Source organism: Rhinolophus sinicus, chromosome 1 (genome assembly GCF_057876585.1).
Source record: "Rhinolophus sinicus isolate RSI-liver-muscle chromosome 1, RSI-T2T, whole genome shotgun sequence".
Classification (NCBI taxonomy): Eukaryota; Metazoa; Chordata; class Mammalia; order Chiroptera; family Rhinolophidae; genus Rhinolophus; species Rhinolophus sinicus.
This window is the reverse complement of record NC_142501.1, coordinates 65,153,585-65,173,271: the sequence shown is the minus strand read 5'-3', so window position 1 is coordinate 65,173,271 and position 19,687 is coordinate 65,153,585. Positions and strand designations below refer to the sequence as shown.

General features: G+C 38.2%; 1 protein-coding gene across 13 annotated transcripts in view; it reads left to right on the top strand.

Moving 5' to 3' along the window:
• Positions 1-19,687, top strand: part of GRIP1 (glutamate receptor interacting protein 1) — a 622,932-nt gene that overhangs the window by 474,679 nt on the left and 128,566 nt on the right. For all 13 annotated transcript variants that reach the window (XM_074325454.2, XM_074325453.2, XM_074325449.2 and 10 more), the window contains 3 exons: positions 8,708-8,843; positions 10,964-11,109; positions 17,962-18,045. In XM_074325454.2, coding sequence (XP_074181555.2) covers positions 8,708-8,843; positions 10,964-11,109; positions 17,962-18,045 — 366 coding nt within the window. The remainder of the gene's footprint in view (positions 1-8,707; positions 8,844-10,963; positions 11,110-17,961; positions 18,046-19,687) is intronic.

The following is a 19,687-nucleotide window of genomic DNA, read 5'->3' as shown; positions in this document are numbered from 1 at the left end:
AGGAAGCACAAGTTTCAGAACTTGCCAAATGGGTCTCAGCATCTTGAAAGAAAGTCCGAGAGACAACAACAGAGCATTCTCTAAGAAATCTGCATCACCAGTGTTCTTGACGTCCAGAGGAGAATATCATGTGAAAAATATGGACATCAGTGACACTGGTTCAGAAAGTGAATGTGAAGAAGATGTGGAGGTACCTTATCCTATTTATTTAACATGTATGTTCCTTTCCATGTATGCACTTTGAGTACTTTATAAGTGAAAAATATAAAAACTTAGTGACAAGAAAGCATTATGCTGCAATTTAATTGGCAACATTTCTTAGTGGTAAATAAAACAATGTGACTTACAAGTGATGGCATCTTGAAGTCAATGAAATATGGTACTTTTAACACCATCTAGCTCAATTCTCTCATTTTGCAGTTCTGAGATTAATGGCCCAGGCAGAATTTAGTGACTTGCTGGAGGCAATATTGCTGGGTTTTCCAGGACAAAAAAAAACAAGTTGCAAATATTTGTCAAGTAATTGTTCCCTAGTTAGCCCCATACTAAAACCCTTATCCTTTGTTTTGTTAATCATCACTAATTATATTTACTATGATTTTTAATTGTTTAAAATCTGTATTTCTTACTCAAATATAAATTACTTGAGAGCAGGAACTAAGTCTGTCTTGTTTAGCCCAAGATATCAAGGTACTTAGCATGTAGCAAATAATCAATAGATATTCAATGGAAGGATGGATGGATGGATGGATAGAAAGGACTAACACTTCATATTCAGAGCGAGGCTAAAGATAATTGGGGAAGATGATATTATATATGGTAACTGAGATACTAATCAAAGGACTGAACACAAAGGAAATGGTAATGACTCTGGTTTGTCTGCTAGTTCCCTCGCTGCCCCATCCTAATGGGTAGCCTTTCCCTTATGACAAGAATATAATTGTTTGTTATGTGGAGCAGAAGAAAAGAGGTGGGCCAGAAGAGCAGCCAGAACAGAAGGCTACCCTCTTTTCAGGACGGGGAAAGCTGAAAGTAGGATGTGGGAACTGGCCTTGACATGGGCAGCACAGCCTCCAACGGTTCTGAATTCCAAGTGAGATCTCAGTAAGGTTCTAATAAAACTTAAACTCACTGCAGCAGGCTGCCTGGCTTCTCCAGGGAGAGTGCACAGGGCTCCCTTGACGCCTTGCCTCTTGGTTATCTGCAGTGACTGCAGTATTAGTTTTCCATCTGTTCCTTTATTAGAAATGAATCAAATCTCATAAAATAAGAGAAAGTCAAATACGTGCCCCCGACATCTGTAACAAAATGAGGACCTATTTACTGATTTACTGTTACCCTAGGGCCTTGGATTCAGCCTGAGGCTGGCCTTATTCTTCAGCCTTTTTCTTAGTGGCATTTCATCTACACATTTATGTGTCCTTGGTTTAGCAATTACTTTATGATGAGTCTGACAGTGTTTAGCATTCAGTTATATGAGGCCATTTCCTGTACTTAAAACAGATCCAAAGTTCTGCTTACCGGACTGATTTTCTAGTCTTGGCTTCCTAATCTACAACATGGGAGTATTAGCTTCTTCACAGGAGTGTTCTGAAGGTTAAATTAGATCATGGATGTGAGAATATTTTAAAAAGTATTAACTGCTTTAAAATTATGGATAATCTTAAAAGGTATCAGGGCTTTCTTCATTTTATTTTCTCTCTTCAGTCAGGTTGTCCTGCTCATGCTAGACTCGTGGGTACGTGTATCCATGGAAGGAGGAGGCCAAGAAAGTATAGCTCTTTACCCTGATCATTTAAGTCTGATTTCTTGTTGATTTATCCTCCCCCGCTTTCCTCTTTGGGCAGAATGGAACCCCAAGCATTGTTTTTTCAGTTATCTTTGAAGAAGCAACAGTCCCTAGGTGGTGTTTAGCCCCCTAACTTGGGCACTGGTGAAGCCACCTAGCTCACTGACGATTAGCTTTTACAAGCTGCTGGTGCAACATCGTTTGCTATCTGTCTCAGGGTCTTCCTTCACTTCCAGAGTGTTCCTTCCTTCTCACCCACCTGGACAAGACGTATCTCTCAAACCCTGTTCAGCTGGACTCCCACACCAGACCATCTGATCATTCTAATCCTAGCACAGTAGGTCTGTTTGTTCATATTTAAATAGTTATTCAATATAAGATACTAGCCAAAAGGATATCCAAAGAGACATGCAAAAATAAAAGATTCCCTGCCCCAACACTATCTCACTAATTTGCTCAGTAATTTAGTATTACACAGTCTTGCAGTAGTAGATGCTCAAAAAATATTTTTGGACCAAAAGAGTCCATAAGTAGCTGTAAGAATGGAGTTCGCTTCTCCAGGAGAACATTGAAGATCAGAGTATTTTCAAAGTCAGCCATGCCAATTGCTTAAGTTTACTTGAAGAGTGTAGTTTTCAACTATGTCAACAACTTTGAAAATGTGAATACAGCCACCTAGAAGTGAAAAATCACAGATGGAAAGTTTGCCCAAAGGAAAATTGCGTGGGGGCTCTTGAAGCCAGTGCAATTACTGCATCTCCTGCCCAGGGCGTTTTGCTGGTCCTGTGGATTCTCAGATGTAAAGGCCCACTACTCAGGCCATCCTGCTCAGGAAGAGGGAAAGTTTCACCGAGGTGAGTCACTTCCTGTTTCTGATATCTTGAATATGGTTTCATTTTGATTATTAGATGACTATGTAGGAACACGTGACTCTAGGCTTGGGCTTTGTTTGCTCTTCCACGACCCATACCTGACAAGCACACAGATTATAAAATGTCAGGCTAGCAGAGGATATTCTTTGATTTTTCACATTGCTCGAGTCTGATATGAATTAACATGTTCAGCATTTCTTAAATAGGGCACATAGATGAACTCCAGGGTATCCATGAATTCCCTTGAAATTGTATATAATATTTTTCCAGGGAGAGGGCCCATGGCTTTCATTGGGTTCTCAAAGAAGTCTATCATTTAACCCATGGTTAAATACTACTGCTAATTGTGTTGTCTTCTATTCATAACAATCAAAATACAGTAGAAGATTAGCAATCTGCATAGCTAGAATTCTCCACTATCCAAGTAATAATAACAAAAACAGTAATAATAATACCACCATAGCTAACATATATATAGCATGCTTACTATGTGGCAAGTACTACAGTAAGTTCCTTATAAGAATTTTATCACTTAATCGTCTCAGTACCCTAAGGGGAGGTACTGTTATTATCCCTATATTAGAGATAAGGAAACTATAACCCAGAAAAATTAAATAACCTGTTCATAAGTTGTAACACTGGGAAGCTTAATAGCAAATTTTGACAATTAAATCATTGGCTTTTGGAGAAGTAGACAACTGAAAGAATTTCAGTATTACTATATTTTAAAAGCAGTGATTTCTTTTTTCTTGATGCTTTAGGAAATATGGTATCTGAATCAGTTATACCAGGAGTCCACATTTCTGTTCTATATTTTTAATTCCTGATCTATGTATGATATACTTACAGTGGCTTCAGATTTTTATATTTGGTACTGCATATTTTATATTCTCTTTCTCTTGAGGTGCTGTAAGAAACATACAGGGGTGGCCAGTTAGCTCAGTTGGTTAGAGCGTGGTGCTGGGAGCACCAAGACTGCCGGTTCAATCCCCACATGGGCCACTGTGGGCTGCTCCCTCCTTAAATAAATAAATAAATAAATAAATAAATAAATAAATAAGTTTTTAAAAAATAAAAATAAATAAATAAATAATAAATAAATTTTTAAAAAAGAAACATACAGGTATTAATCCAGTCCTCCCTATCACTATGTGTGCTAAATACTGATCATAATTTTGTTTCACATAACTATTTGTGCAGGTAATATTTATGTGCTGTGCATCCCTGCCACTAATCTAACTTATGGTCAAAATTCCCAGGGGACGAGAGAAATTCTGATAGATCCCTCATGTCACTACACCAAGGTGGAAAGTGCCAGAAGACCTTGTCTGGGTGGCAAGAACTGAGACTGGAAACACAGCCATTCATCACAGAAACCCAGCTTTGATCCCGGCAGCTTTGCTGAACCAGGGGATGTGAGAAGGAACTTGAAATGAGTATTGGAAAAAGCATCTGTTTATTTCCTGAGGGGGATAAACTTCCTAGTGGCACCACTAAAAGCAATATACAGATAAAACTGTAGTGTGAGCAATAATTTTCTCTCCAGAAGTAATACCCAGATATAGCTATAGTATTCTGGTGTAAGCCTGAATCCTCCTTACTAAAGCAATGGTAAAAAACAATCAACCAAGCAGGCTTAGGGAAATAACTTTGTCTGCTCCTGTTCAAATTCTGCTCCTTGATCACTTTTCTGCTGCATCATTCGGCAATAATTCTGTTTGCCACAAGCCAATGTCCATCTCCCAGTCATAATTCCCTGTATTGGGACTGATGTGCTCATTTGTCAGCAGTTGTCAGGAAGCGTCAGCTAATGTACAAGGCACCGTTCTAGGCGCGGCACATACAGAAGGGAATAAGCACTGTCTCTATTATGAACATTTGCAAACTTGTGACTCACTGTATAGAGTTTTTATCAATAGTTATTCCTATTTCACTACTTATGACATATATATATTTTTTAATCTATGTAGTTAAGAGGTTTAAGAAGAACTTGAAGAAGTAAAGAGCATCACCAGTACCAGTGCTACTTTGCTGAATGTGCCTATGGTGGTTGCTTTTACGATTCATTTTCTCTTTTTATGGTACAGTTTTTTGGGGGTGAGGGTCGTGCAGACCACTCACTTTGGTGTGTGATGAAAACGATCCTACAACTAGGGTTTTCCCTGGTACTTAAATCTATTTTAGTTTCTCTCTATATGACATTCTATCACGGGACGGCCCCCTCACCAATCAGTCACAACAACACAAACCTCCTCTCATTTTCCAGGTTCCCTTTCTTAATGACAGATGTCAACGTCCCCCAGTCAAACCAATCGGAAAACTTCAGGTCCTCTTATCCCTCACAGGGCCTCACGCCCACACACTAATTTATATCTAACTCAGGGCAATTCTTCCTCAATATGTCTGGAGTCCACGCCATCAACATAGCTCCTGGGGGATTTCAGCCTCTCATGAGGTGCCTACCTGTCCCCAAAAGTCTATCCTGCCCTTCTTGCCTTGATATCTGTTGACGCTCCATTTCTTAGCCTTCCTTGCTGTTAGGTGCAAGTTCTTGCCTCTGGGATGTGAACAGGAGCAGGCCTATAAGTGGTGGCTTTTAAGAGAGTTCTCCTTGCCCTCCCCCCTGGTGAATGCAGGCACGATAAAGTCCTAGAGCAGAAGTCCAAGTTTACAGAACCCTGTGTGTCTCAGTAATCTTCTCACAGCACCTCTAAGTCAAAGGAAGTATCAATAGTTCTACTTAGTAAGTATTTAGGCCTAAACAACATAGTACATAGTGTGTCCTCACCACTTAGTCACCATTTGAAAACATAATACATATGAGTACATCTGACATAATGCATGAGTTCTGACAATTAAGTTTGCGAACTCATCCTAGAAAAAAATGCTACTTTATAACTAAGTGGGATGGTGATTAAGGAAAATGTCAAATCCAGAACCATTTTATTCCTCGCCAGTTGGACGTCATCTCTTCCCTGTGCTGCTTCCTGAATTGGAGAGGCTACAATCTTTGCTCCATGCTCCTCTTGATTGAGGGAGTGATATTTGCAATTTAAATCACAAAGGAAGAAATTGTCAGTAGTACGTATTGACTTGCCCATGTCCCACTGTTTCACTGCCGAGCTTGTTTAGTAAGCCTGGATATATAAGTGAACTCGTGCAAATGAATGCATCTGTCTTCATTTTTCTCTGCTATTAGGTCATTATGCAAACATTAAGCACCAGAAAAGACATAAAATGATTGATTAGTCTAGTGGAAGGTGCAGGTTAGCCGAAAGCAAACTCCAGAAGCACATTCCTCCCTCTCCAGACTGCTGCTTTTCTCCTACCCTCTTCAGAAATACTCATAAAAGATTGAGTCAGTCCTTCAGGGACTAGAGATACTTATTGGCAGTTAGCATTCTTGTGATTCGGTGCGTTTTCTTGCAACAATATTCTTTCTTTACTCTTGAGTTTTGTCTAATTTAGATTCCTCCTTTGGTCCGTTCTGCTTAGCTAATCCTGATCGATAAGTACAGACAGATTAGACAGAAGACAACAGTGTGACAGAAACGTTGCATTTGAAACAGCAAGCCTTCCGTTTACATTGCTGCCAGGACCAGCTCCTCTGTGGCCTCTTGCCCACAATCTTTACTGTGGCAGGATAGTCTGTGACTCTGATAGCCTGGAAGCATCTCACACTTTTTCCATCTTTGGGTTTCATTGTCTGGCTCACAGTAGACACTCAATAAATGCTTGAATCAATGAATGCACAAATTACTCAGTTAACTGGTGCATGATTGTTTTCTGTCTTTCATGTTCTTAAAACTCTTGGGGAAAGACTTGAAATATTTTTAAACACGAGGGTAATTGACTGTTACCCATTTAAAAAGTAGCCCAGATGGATTTATATTTTAACAGAGATCAAATTAAACTAAAGGAATTGAGCTTTTCTAGATTTTTAGGATTCAGCCAGAAAGAAGCCTGGGAAAGACCTGGGTTCCTTTTGGAAAAAAATGCATTGTCCACATCCCATAAGGCAGCACCTGTGGACTGGTACCCCATTTCATGCAGGAAGCATGTTCTGGAAAACCCAAGTTGGAATGAAGTTTTTGTAAATTGAAACTTGCTTCTCTCTTGCCTGCTATTACTATTTCAGAGTTGCTTCTTTGTGCATTTCTAGTTGACCTGTAAGATGAGCCCTTTAAAAACTATGCTTCCAACTCTTCAAGTTAGGATCATATAGTCCTATATATTAAGTATAATATACAGGATCACTCTAACGTCATCTGTTATGTAATTTTCATCACTTTAATTATTAACTTTGTTTTTAAAGTCATTTATACCTACCTAGTCTTCCGCCAAGACGGACTTATAGAGGGGTTGTTTGTTAAGTTGATCTCTTCAAATATCAGTTGGTCCATGTATGTTTTTATGGGATGGATAAGGGATTGTTTTCTTGTATTTTAAGAGAGCACAGGTGAAATGCATACCTTGATGGACTTCTGTTTCAAATGCTCTGGTAAATGATATAAAAGATCCTGTGCTTTTATGAACGTGGCAACAATTTTGATTCTTGAATTTCCATCATTATGTGGTCTCTAAATGTAGTAAATGAGGCAAACACATTCACACTCATAGACTGTTTCTGGGCTTCTACTCACATGTGCAATGTCATGAAGTAGCCATGACAAAGAAGGTGTGCCAGGGTAACTAAGATCACCGGCCCTGGCAATCTTGAAAGCCCTGCCTGGAATGACGTTCAGTACGTCACTGAGGAAAGCAGTAATCTGTCACCAACCACCCCTTGCCTTTCCCGTGGTACTCTGTTCTTCTTACTAGATCAGATGAGAGATTATTTCCTTCCCCAACATAATTTGATTCTTTTCATTGGCTAGTAGGATAGGATGCCAGCAAAAACAATTTAAAAACTTGTACCATAAACATTCATATAGATTTTTGAAATGATTAGCTCTATTGTATGTAATTAAGGAAAGGGCAGAGGTGTACAAATAACCCTTTTAGGTTTTTGACTTTGAAAAGGGAAGTCTGTTCTTGCATGTTAAACAGTGTCTTTGAAGTCCTAAAAGTTCATTACCTCTGAAATTCATAAGCTGATTCAGAAGGAGTTGGAAAACTGTCCACTTTGCCCATCCCTACTCAGGAAGCATATATGCAGAGGGACAATAACATCACAGAATTTTAAAGCAGTTTATCATAATTAGCCTCGGAATCGTGAACATTGACTCTACGCATTTTTATTTCTGAAAGGAAATATATTCTTTTTTATTTAGGAAGGATATTCTTAAAGTTTTCTTACCTTCAGTTGTGCCTACAATAAAAAGATTTAGGTTTCCTCTTGGTGTGTAGACATTATCCCTACAAGATCTATGAAATTTTACATTTTTATACATAGAGAATGAGGAATTTACAGCAATTGCCCAGGTTTCTGAGGACCAACCCTGCCTTACCATATTGTGACACGTTCTGTAAGAAGTGATGTGAGTTGTGACATGAAGCCATTATACTTTGTGTTCTGAAAAACAAACAAACAAAAATGTAGAGTCAAAACTATTTTTCTCGAACCTGTAGGAAGCTCTTTTCTCTTGTATCTGTTGTCTTCATCAGCCGAAATGTCACATGAACTTGGAGACTGCTGCTACACTGTATACATTTGAATTATTATTTAAAATTCTGTTCTAGCCCCTTCTTTTACAACTCTCCATTGTTCCCATTGGAGTTACAAGGAGAGAAACCAGAGAAAGTCACTTGAGAATGGCGGAAAACAAAGGGCAAATATTTTCGTTTGTACGTTAAGCCAAGTCGGACTGTTTATTGTGAACCTCGAGTGAACTGTCCCACTGGTACCCATTTTAATAACCTGTAATGGAATATCTGCCTGTAATCTTTATGAGATACTCTGCAAATTGCCATGAAAAGAGGTCACAGATCTTTTCTCATAAAAGAAAAAGTGGAAAGAGTTCATGGGGAGGCGTTCCTTCACCACACACAAAATACCTTGTGCTGCTAATCTCATTTAATAAGACCAATGCTTTTCTTTTGACAGAGGAATTCAAGGGCTCCACCGTCGTTGAACTGATGAAGAAGGAAGGCACCACCCTTGGACTGACAGTGTCAGGTGGAATCGATAAGGATGGCAAGCCTCGGGTGTCTAATCTGCGGCAAGGAGGAATCGCTGCTAGGTAACTGCAGCTCGGGGAAATGTCAAAAAAGGGGCCCAGGGTGTAATTAATTCCAAAATTAAAGCTCCCTTAGAAAAGGTCACTAATAACTAAATGACAGCTGCCATCTGTAGTGGGGCATGTTTCAGAAGTGGGGCTTTTCTGCCCTGTGCTGACGTCACCAAGGAACGCTTCTCAGGAGAACCCAGGGCCTCATAAGAGTTTCATTTTAAAATGCTTCTGTGGCTCGAGTCCCCAGATGTGCCACTGACCACAGACGGGCTGCAGTGGGAATGAGACACTTTGATCAATGCAACAGATGACCCATATAGTGTCGATGGTGGGGAAAGTGCCGTAGAAGGGCCTGGCTAGCCTCCAAAGGGGGAGGCCCAGGTCCAAGTCTCTAAGTAACAATATTGCTTGTCCTGCATCGCCTTTACTTTTCTACTGGTGAGATTTTCCTTTTCGTGAAGACAAAGAGATGGCTTCTGAAAGGACGGGAGGCTTAGGTGAGGAGGTCTCATTTTGTCCTTGTTGGGATGAACTGCAAAGTGCACTCTAGTTATTGCCAAAGGCAGAATGCGCTGGATGCTGGTGAGGGATGCGCTTGCTTAATAGTCATACTCGGAATTTACCTCAAATAGAGGGGATGGAATGGTCAGGCTTCATTAAAAGTGAGCTTAATGTACTTGCAATACTCTTGTCCACATAATCACAAGTGAAGTTTTAGAGTCCTTGCCTTACAAAATGTCATTTGAAATAGTGATGATTAACCTGTTTGTACAATTAACTTATAAGTTTAATCCGATGCATTGCTGCATGACCCGGGTATTGTTTGTAAAACAGGCTGATGTCAACATGAGCATCTTCATTTCCTTTCGTCCGGCTTTCTACCCCCACAGCCTCCCATATTTCATAATAGATAAGGTCAATCCATGATGCTCAGGCGTCATATGTCTCCAGAGCTTCTTCATGTGAAGCAAGTGTGAACAGAGAGGAAATGTCATTTCCCACTGTCTTGGTCTGATTTAAAAGTAGTGCTGTGCCAGGTATACTGAGCATTATCAGTCACCCAATAGTTATTGTTTAAGGCACTGCCATTATAATTAAAGACAAGATCCCTGCCCTGGAGGTGGGGGGTAGGGGCTTACAATCTATTAGAGGAGGTAGGATATTAAAAACATGAAAAGTTTGGGAGCAGTGATTGTGCTGCATAACAGTAAAAAGTGGCAACAATAGCATTGTCACAGAACATGAGGTGATTATGGGCAACTTACCTCTAAACCTGAGGTGAAGTAGGAGCATGTTCTGCAGGCTGAAGCAGGTTAGGAAGGTTTGCCGAAAGAGGAATGATTGGAGCTGGACGTACATAAAATAAATGAATTGGGTATTTCTATTTGGGGAGAAAATATTACGGAAGGTCCTTATCAGTGATAAAAACTTTAAGTCCTATCATTGCCTTGCTTCCAGCTCTTGGCTTAGAAGTAGAGTTTGTCTAAACCCCCAAAGTAGCCAAAGGTTTTATTATAATGGTGAAGAGAGAAGAAAATATTACTAAAACCCAATACTTTCATTGTACTTTCTTCTTCACCAATACGAATACCCTTCTTTACCAGTCCTGCTGTAAGCATTTAATGGCAAAATAAGCTGACCCTTTCCTTAGTCCTCGACAAACTCCTTTGAAGATATTGAAAGGTGTGAAATATCCAAAAGAGATGCAGCAGAAATGAGAGAGAATGAGAAGAAAGAAAAAGTCCTGGCGTGTCCAAGATCTGGCTAACCTACCCCCAAGGAACCAACCATTTATAGGCAAAGCAACTAACTCTTTATTTTGTTTTATGGTGCTTTTTAAAACTAAACGAGGCAAAGGGTAAGGGAAAAAATAAGAGCTAGAAGTAGACCCAGTGCAGGATTTCTAAGTGATAACAGACAGCATGAGTAAAAGGGATCCGTTGAGTCTCTCATCTGCCCTCGGCTGTAACCCCACTCTTAAGGGGCCAGCCATATCCCAGGAAGCAGTGACTTCTGCTATGTCAGCCTTCTGGGCTCACATGCATATTCATGAAGGGAAGGTGATAAATATGGTCAGATAGGCCCATAGAGAGAATGGGTCCACTGAAGCGACATTCCCTGTTTTGCAGAAGTGATCAGCTGGATGTGGGTGACTACATCAAAGCAGTGAACGGGATCAACCTGGCCAAATTCCGCCATGATGAGATCATCAGTTTGCTGAAGAATGTTGGAGAAAGAGTGGTTCTTGAAGTTGAGTATGAGCTGCCGCCAGTCTGTAAGTAGTCGCAACCCAAGGGCAGAAGAGCTGCGCCATGTTTTTGCCTAAGACACTGGTGCTCAGTTTTTCTCCCTTTTGCCATTATTGTTTCGTTATAGGAATGGCAGAGCATAGTTTCTGGATACTGAAAAATTATTTTAATTGATAAACTTATAACCTGCTCAGGAAGAATTAAAAAGAGCATAGGTTAATAATGAAACTATATAGGACTCGTGTCCCATTAAGGTGATCTGTGAACATCGTGTTTACCACGTAAACGATTTTAATTTACTACTTAAACAACATCTTTATAAGTTCTGTGTATTAAGTTCCATCCAGGCTTTGTACTTAGTGACTAGGTTTAGGAAAAGCATGGTTAATGTGTTTTTTAGTGATTCTTACATAGTTATATTAATGTCTGTAGCAAGAAAATAGAGTCAGAACATGTTATTATGAAGTAATAATAACAGTAGTAATATAGCAAGAGCAGCCAACACATTCTGAGAACTTGCTAAATGTCTGAGATTATAAGGAGCCTGACTTGCACTAATAAGCTTAATTCTCACCACAAGGACAGTCAGCAGCGCAGAACTGAACTTTGGTGTCCACAGCCAGGTTCGGATCTCAGCTCTACATTTTCCTAGCTACATGGCTTTAAGAAAGTTACGGAAGCTTTCTGAGTCTCAGTTCCCACATCTGGAAAATGGGCATAATGTTAGTTCCCACTCATTGATCTGCTGTGAGGATTAAATGAGATAGTATTTGTAAAGCTCTTAGAACAATGCTTCCCAGTATCAAAGATTTTGATAAATAATAAATACACAAATTAATCAACACTGCAAGATAGACATTATTGTCATTATTATTCTCATTCTACAGAGGCTTTAAGTTAAGTATCTTTCCCACATTAGTGGGAAGCAAAGTCAGTATCTGAACCCAGGCCCCTGATTCCAAAGTCCATATGCTTCTTCATTGTAACGTATACCTGCTGCTATGTGTTCTGCTGTCCTGCATTTAAGCTGTGTTGTTCTAGAACCCCCTCTCTCATTATTAACCTGTTAACATGGATGCTACCCTAAGAAAGCTCTTTGCTTTTCTGTACTGGTGAGAACTCAGACTGAATATTAATAATCAATAATAATTTATCTGTTCAGCAATGACTTATTGAGCGTTTCCTATGTTCCAGTCACCACTGTGTACATCCGTGGAGTTTACATCCTAACAGGGGAAGACACATAACAAAATACAACCACAGTAAATAAGTAAATTATATAACATCATACTATGGGTAAAAGAAAGAGCAAGGAGAGAGGTTGGGAGTGCTGGCAATTTTAAATAGAGTGGTTAGGAAGAGCTTCATTGAGAAAGTGACATTAGTCAAGGAGCTCAGAAAGTTGGCTGTATGGATTTCTGAGGGAAGAGAATTGCAGAAAGATGGAGCAGCCAGTGCTAAGATCAAAAGGCAGGACTATATCTGGGGTTGTTCTAGAAACATTAAGAAGGGCATTGTGACTGGACCACAGGGAGCATGAACAGAGGTGGGAGAGGAGGTCAGAAATGTAAAGGATAAGGTGTTCTGTAGGCCATTGGAAGGACCTTTAATTTTGCTCTGAGTGATATAGGAAAGCATTATATAGTTTGGGGCCAAGGAGTGACATGATCTGATTTATATTTTCAATATAAATTGGCTACTGTGTTAGAATAGACTGCAGTGGCCAGGGTAGAAGCTGGGAGATCAGCTGGGGGCTACCATGGTGATCTGGGTGAGAGATGGAGGAGATGCTGAAAAGCAATCACATTCTCAATCTAATTTGAAGGCGGAGCCAACAGGATTTCCTGACAGACTTGGTGTGGGTTTTGCAGAAATAGAGGAGTCAAGGACACTCGAGGTGTTGAGCCTGGGCAGCTGGAAAGATGGAGTTGCCATTAATGCGGGTGGGTAAGAATGTGGGCAGAGATGACTTGTGAGGGGAAGATCAGAAGTTCACTGTTTGAAATGCTACACTTGAGGTGACTATTTGTCATGCAAAGAGGAAATGGCAAGAGCTAGAGATCTGGCTTGGAGTTTGGGAGAAAGATCTGGACTGGAAAAATAAATTTAAGAGTAATGAGAATGTAGATGGTGTTTGACGCTTTGGAACCAGATGACAGCACTGAGGAGTGAACATCCATAAGCAATCATGAGTTCTGATTCATAACATAAAATCTAACATGGAAAATCTAATGCTGATTTTATAACAAAATCAATTGAAGTCTGTATTCAAAAACCTTGTTATAACATTTTTCATTTTCAGCAAGGGTAGTCAGTAAAATCGAGTGTTGAGAGCTTGAATGTGTCACTAGTTAAATGTCGGTTTTGCCCCTTTCTAGCTCTGTGACCTTAGACATGTTATTAAATTCTCTGAGCCTTAGTTTGCTCATCTGTGTAGTGGCTATAATAGATGAATAATTTTTGTAAGAATTCAAGGCTATAATCATGTAAAGTATTTAGGTCATTATCAAGGACTCAGTAAGCCATAGTCCATGTTTCTCATCATTACCATTTTTATTATCATTACCCTGAAAGTGTTATGTTTTCTTGAACTTTAAAAGAGTCTGTTTGCTTTGAAATCATTTCCTCAAACCTTTGCCAAGGAGGTAAGAGAAGTCAGATATCTAGAGCCAATAATCTTTGATTAAGCACTTTTACTCCACTGGGGATATAAATATCAATAAAACACAAGCTCTGCCTTAAAGGAACTCTTAGTGTAGCTTTCCAGGGGTAAAGACAATAGAGGAGATTTGCCAAGTTATGGGGGATCCAGACCTGGGGGTTTCTGGGAAGATTTGAAGGGAGTTACCCAGATCGAGGAGGGAGAGGAACTTTTTCAGCACAATGTAGAGCAGCAAGAAGGTAAGAACTTAGCCCAGCGCACAGGCTGAACTACAAACGGACTAGAGGTGCTGGAGCCCACAGTGAAAACCACGGAGGCCAGGAGTGGGATCACAAGATAAACAGGAACAAAACAAGCGGGACCTCGTAAGCCATATCGGGGGAGCTTGGATGGCATCAAGTGGGCAAGAAAGAGCCTTTAAAAGGCCTTTAAAGCCAAGGAACAGCATCACCAGATCTGCGTTTTCAGGTTTACCTTTTTCAAGAAGCCAAATGGAGAATAGGTCAGAAGCTGTAAGCCTGAAGGCTGTTACAATTTTCTCAAAGAAAGAGGATATCCTGAATACATATAGCATTGGTAGAGTTAAAGGGGAGAATGGATATCAGATATATACAGGGGTGCAAACCTACCAGCTCTTCCTTCTTCATGCATAAATCTGTTGGGAAAATGGAAAAAAATATTTCTAAACACAAAAGTGTGAATTTTATAGTAGATATCGGATAGGAGAGGTCTATTCTCCAAGGACTATCTCTGTCTTTTTCTATTATGTTTGGATAAGTTAATAAGAGCTCTGCGCTCAGGGAAGTTGAAGGGATTAATAAGCCTCCCTTCACTGAGCTCAGACAGCCAGAGCGGGAGCAGGCGGCCTCCGCCTGCCATGAAGCTGTGGGGGCAGAGCTGGCTGCTGAAGACAGGCCGCCCAAGGCTGACTGGTAACTCTTTCAAGAATCACAGCAATTTGAGGCTCAGCCAACCCCAGAGTCTAGAAAGAAGTAAGGGAACGTGTGTGTGTGTGTGTGTGTGTGTTGTTCTGATAGATGAAAAATGCAACTTTCATCTTGTGCAAACCACTTATCTTTTCTAAGATTCGGTTTCTTTATGAAAATCAAATGGTCGATCTATTATTTATGAGCTCTACATATCTTCTTGACTTTCAAATTTTGTGATGTTTTGAGACTGTATATAGAAAGAATATTACCAAACAGTATCTTAGGTATTTATCTATTACGGTCTAGAGCAGTGCCTTCAAATTTTTTGGTCACATAACCCCTAAAGAATTTTGAAATATTGTCCTCTTCCATTTTTTAGAAACATCTATAATTCTTCATCCATAGCTTAAATAGTCGGAAAGGATGTAATTTCTGGCATGATGTTTATTTAATATATCTTTATCGTTTTTATTCAAACCTTGGAGCTACATATTTACTTCATTTATTTTATGGAAAGTACCACAGAATTTAACTGGCAAAGGCAGTCCTCACTGATAAACCATCAGCTAAATCAGACAAGCTTTCTATCAGAAGGGGTCCTTCTTCAATTCAGATAAATGTGGTAAAGCATGTCCCTGTGACAGCCTTCTTACTTCTCAATGCTAATTCTAAGGTACACAGATGATGATAATGAGCTGATGAGATGGTGGTGGTGATGGTGATGGGATGGAGGGTGGGAGCAGTCTCAGGTCTCCTACACATGGTTCATTCTGGCATTCAGTCTGAAGGAGCAGCCACTACCCAGGGAAAGCTCTTCCTGTGACAATGGCAAAGGGAAAACAGGACACGCCCAACCACACGCGCACATTTCTAGCCTCTGCTTACATCTCTTAACATTCTGTTGGCCAAAGCAAGTCACGTGGGCAAGCCCAACCTAATGAGGTGGGGGAGCACATAACACCCATTCTCCTGTTGAGTTAAGAGTTGGAGAGCAGGAAAGAAGTACATACTTTAGAAAACTCTAATCTACCGTAGTAAAACGTACTGCATGCATATTCATATGTAGAAACAAGAGACAACAGCAAAACTGAAATACTGAGGAAGAGTATTTCTGCACTGGGAAATGAGTTTCTATCTGGCCCTTCTACATTCCAGATTTGATCCTTTGGGGAAGCCCTTTAATTGGATCTTTATGTCCACATATACACATCTGGAGTAATGAATAAAATTCACGTGGCAATATAGGATATCTTCATGCTGAACATAAAAACCCAGTCACCAGGAGCCAGTAATGCAAATAAAAATTATAAAGACCAAATCTATTTAATTAAGTATATTAAGACGTAGTCAACATTCTCATTTATCTTTGTAAATAATGAACATCAATCATGTGGATAATCTAAAGCTGTAGATAATCCTGAAAGTTTTTATATTGATTTTAGCCTTGATTGTAAGATTTTTTGGTCAGCAAGATTTAGCTCAAGCAAAATTAAAATTTCAGTGCTTTGCATTCCCAGAACAGACACTCAGCCAACAAGGACAGGTGGCTCAGAATTAGAATTTGGTTGTATATAATTGAAAGTTGATGTAATGATTAAATGAAATAACATTTATAAACCCCTTTGCAGAGTTCCTGGCACACAGTAGATGCTCATTATTTCCCCCCATATTTTTTCCTTTCCTCCCTTACCAATAGAACAAAAAGATCATGTTCTTAAACCGGTTTCTTCATGTGGCTTGTTAGATCATGGAAATAAGAAAACATTTGGTTGGACCTCAATTTTTTTTCATTTAATTAAAACTGTAGCTCAACAGTTTCAGCTATTTGTATGCACTGCTCCTAGCTAATTCAAATAAACTGAAATTCCCCTGATAGCAAGAATATGACATTTAATTAAATCAGCAGTGTACCAAAACATTTGGTCAGCTGTAGGTTTATGTTGTTTTTCAGCATATCCAAGTTCTTATTGTTCTTTATGTCCCAGCCAGATGTGTGCAGTATTGTGAATTTAGTTGTGTACTTTTCATAATCATGTCCATTCCTTTGAGAAATCAGAATTTCTGATAATTAAAAAAAATTGTAATTAATGCTTAATTAAAATTAAAATGGCAGAAAGTGGTCTTTTTAAAAATGTCTTTAAATTTTGTATTTCTTGTCTTTAGTTTTATATAATATAGCCTTTAAGATCTAGTAACAAATGTAAAAAATGTCATTGATATTGAACATGGCATTGGACAATTAGATATCATTGTACAAATTTAATACAAGGATATAAGACCATCAAATTCTACAGTTTGCAAACTCTTCTGTCTCCATGAATAAAAACATCCTTGTATCCATAATGATAAAATATTAATTTGTGGAATTTTTTTTTCTTTAATTCAGCAATAGTGTACTATATAACCAGTTTCTTGAAAACAGTCTTACACAATCGTTTAGTGACTACACCCTTATACTGTGTGTAATATAATTAGATATTACAATGTGGCCATGCAATTTCACTTTGGGAAATGAGAGCAATAAACAAGCAAACACAGCATAAGCATGATAATATCAAGTAAAATTAAGTAGATCTTTATTAGTCAGTAGTAATATTTTGAATGTACTTAGATTTCTTTCGCCCTCCAAGTTTCATTTGGGTTGCTGTTGTCTTTGTTTAATTGCTTTTCAGCATCATGTCAGAAAATCCATATGCATCAGCCAAATGTATAAATTGCAATTTGAGAATAATGCTTTTTCTTCCTTTGCTAGCTGCAAAAATAAATATAAATACATTGATTGCTTCATAAGTTTTACAAAAATAAATATAAATATGCGAAAAATAAATAAATATAAAAATCATTAGTACAAATATATTTTTGTTTAATATAAAAATAAACACATTAATTGTTTCATGTATTTTATGAAAATCATATTTTTTTGCATTTCACAAAGGGAAAACAATTCTATTTATCATATGAAGATTGTCTTTCTTGTCATATAGCATTTTAACAATGTGAATATTACCCTCTATCTACAAATTGGCTATGCAAGAGGAAAGGAAATACCTATAATTGTAATTCCACTTGAACCTATATGTCACTTATGCAGGTGACTCTTTTATGGTATCTGTATGTCATTCCAATTATTTTTTCTAGCATTTTTGAAAAGAAATTATTGCTAGTTTATTACCCAAAACAAGAATTATTTGCAAGAGGAATCTGTAGTATTTTATGCCACATCAAAAAATGTAGAAATGTTGTTATGAATTAAGACTTATATTTCTCTCTTTCTTTTCTGCATTCAGCTGTTCAAGGATCGAGTGTTATTTTCCGAACAGTGGAGGTCACATTACATAAAGAAGGCAATACCTTTGGTTTTGTGATACGAGGTAGGTGATGGTTAAAAAATATGAACCATCAGATGTTCTTAGAGAATATGTCAATGAAATATTGGGAGTGAACCAAAAACATCTTCAAGAAAAAAACTGATATTTCCATCACATACAGTCACCTTGTAATATTTACACCCTCTTCTTTAAAGAAATACGGCAATGAGTGAGAATGAAAGTGGAATCCAAATGACCTAGCTTTATTTTCAATCTTTTAATACACAGCAAGAAGTCACTGTCTGTAAACCTTGTCTATTCACATTTATCTTACTGATGTCACTTTTCAGTAGTGACTTCCTTTTATATTTTTTTGCCTTTCCTTTATATTTTTCTAGATCACTGGGTCAAAAATATTGATGAGTAATGGTTGCCAGAGTGAAGGGGTGTGGGAGGGTGGGTGAAAAAGGTGAAGGGGAATAAGAGGTACAAATTTCCAGTTATAAGGTAAATAAGTCATGGGGAGGTACTGGACAGCATAGAGAATAATGTTGTGGTAACTTCTATGGTGACAGATGGTTATATCCTGGTGATCACTTTGTTAGGTGTATAAATATTGAATAACTATGTTGTACACCTGAAACTAATATAATATTGTACGTTAACTATACTTTTAATAAAAATTTTTTTTAAATAAAAAACATAAAAAAGGTATTGTTGCCATAAATCCCTGAGTTCATGACCTAACTAGAGATTATTCCCTTGGGGGGGGGGGGGGCATGTGGATAAGTATGGCTTGATTTGATTTAATACACTAGGATTAAGCAACTTTTATTCTCCTGAAATACATTTCATCATTGTAGCTTTCTAAAAATGAATTGGAGATAATCTAATCCCTTGGGCACCTATGTATAATACATCAGCTCAAGTCATCTTATTATGGGATAATGTTAATAATAAAGACTTCAGGTGACTCCAACTTGCCTATAAAACCATTAATTCTGAGCTGTAATTTTAGCTTTTAATATTCTGTTTTTCTTATTAGCAGTTTTATCCCTTAAATATATTAACAACTCATAATTCCTAATGTGACAGTGAGATTCAATAGGGAACTATACAGGAACCAGAAACGTTTTACATTGCATATTTCTTGATGTTTTTCTTTTTGTCTATTATATTTTGTACTTCACCAGAGTCAAAATTCTACCAAAATTATTCAAACTTTAATTAAAATTAACTAGGTATCTTAATAAATATACATAGATCAAGGAATAAAAGATGTGTTCACTCATATAGACTTGTCTTAAGCATTAGGTTTCATTCTGTGTCAAACATTTAACAAATCAATCAAATATTTATTAAGAATATGTCAACATGTGAGTATAGGTCCAAGTACTCTATAGTCAGAAGACAGGACCCCTATCTACAGTAAATTACAGTCCAGTTAATTTAAGACATAAGTTGATAAAGTATCCAAGAGAGAAAATGGGCAACAAGGAACTCATTGAGTGGTTTAGATTTTTACACTCTTTTATTACACTTTTTGACCACGTCCTATTTTTCAGGTGGAGCAACAAGATCAATTTACCCCAACCATTTACCTTAACCATTTCCAAATTTCTGTGTAAAAGAACTAGATAAATATAATGAAAAGTCAGTGTACAAGTAATTTTAGCTTGGAAGATGGTATATACTAATCTATTTT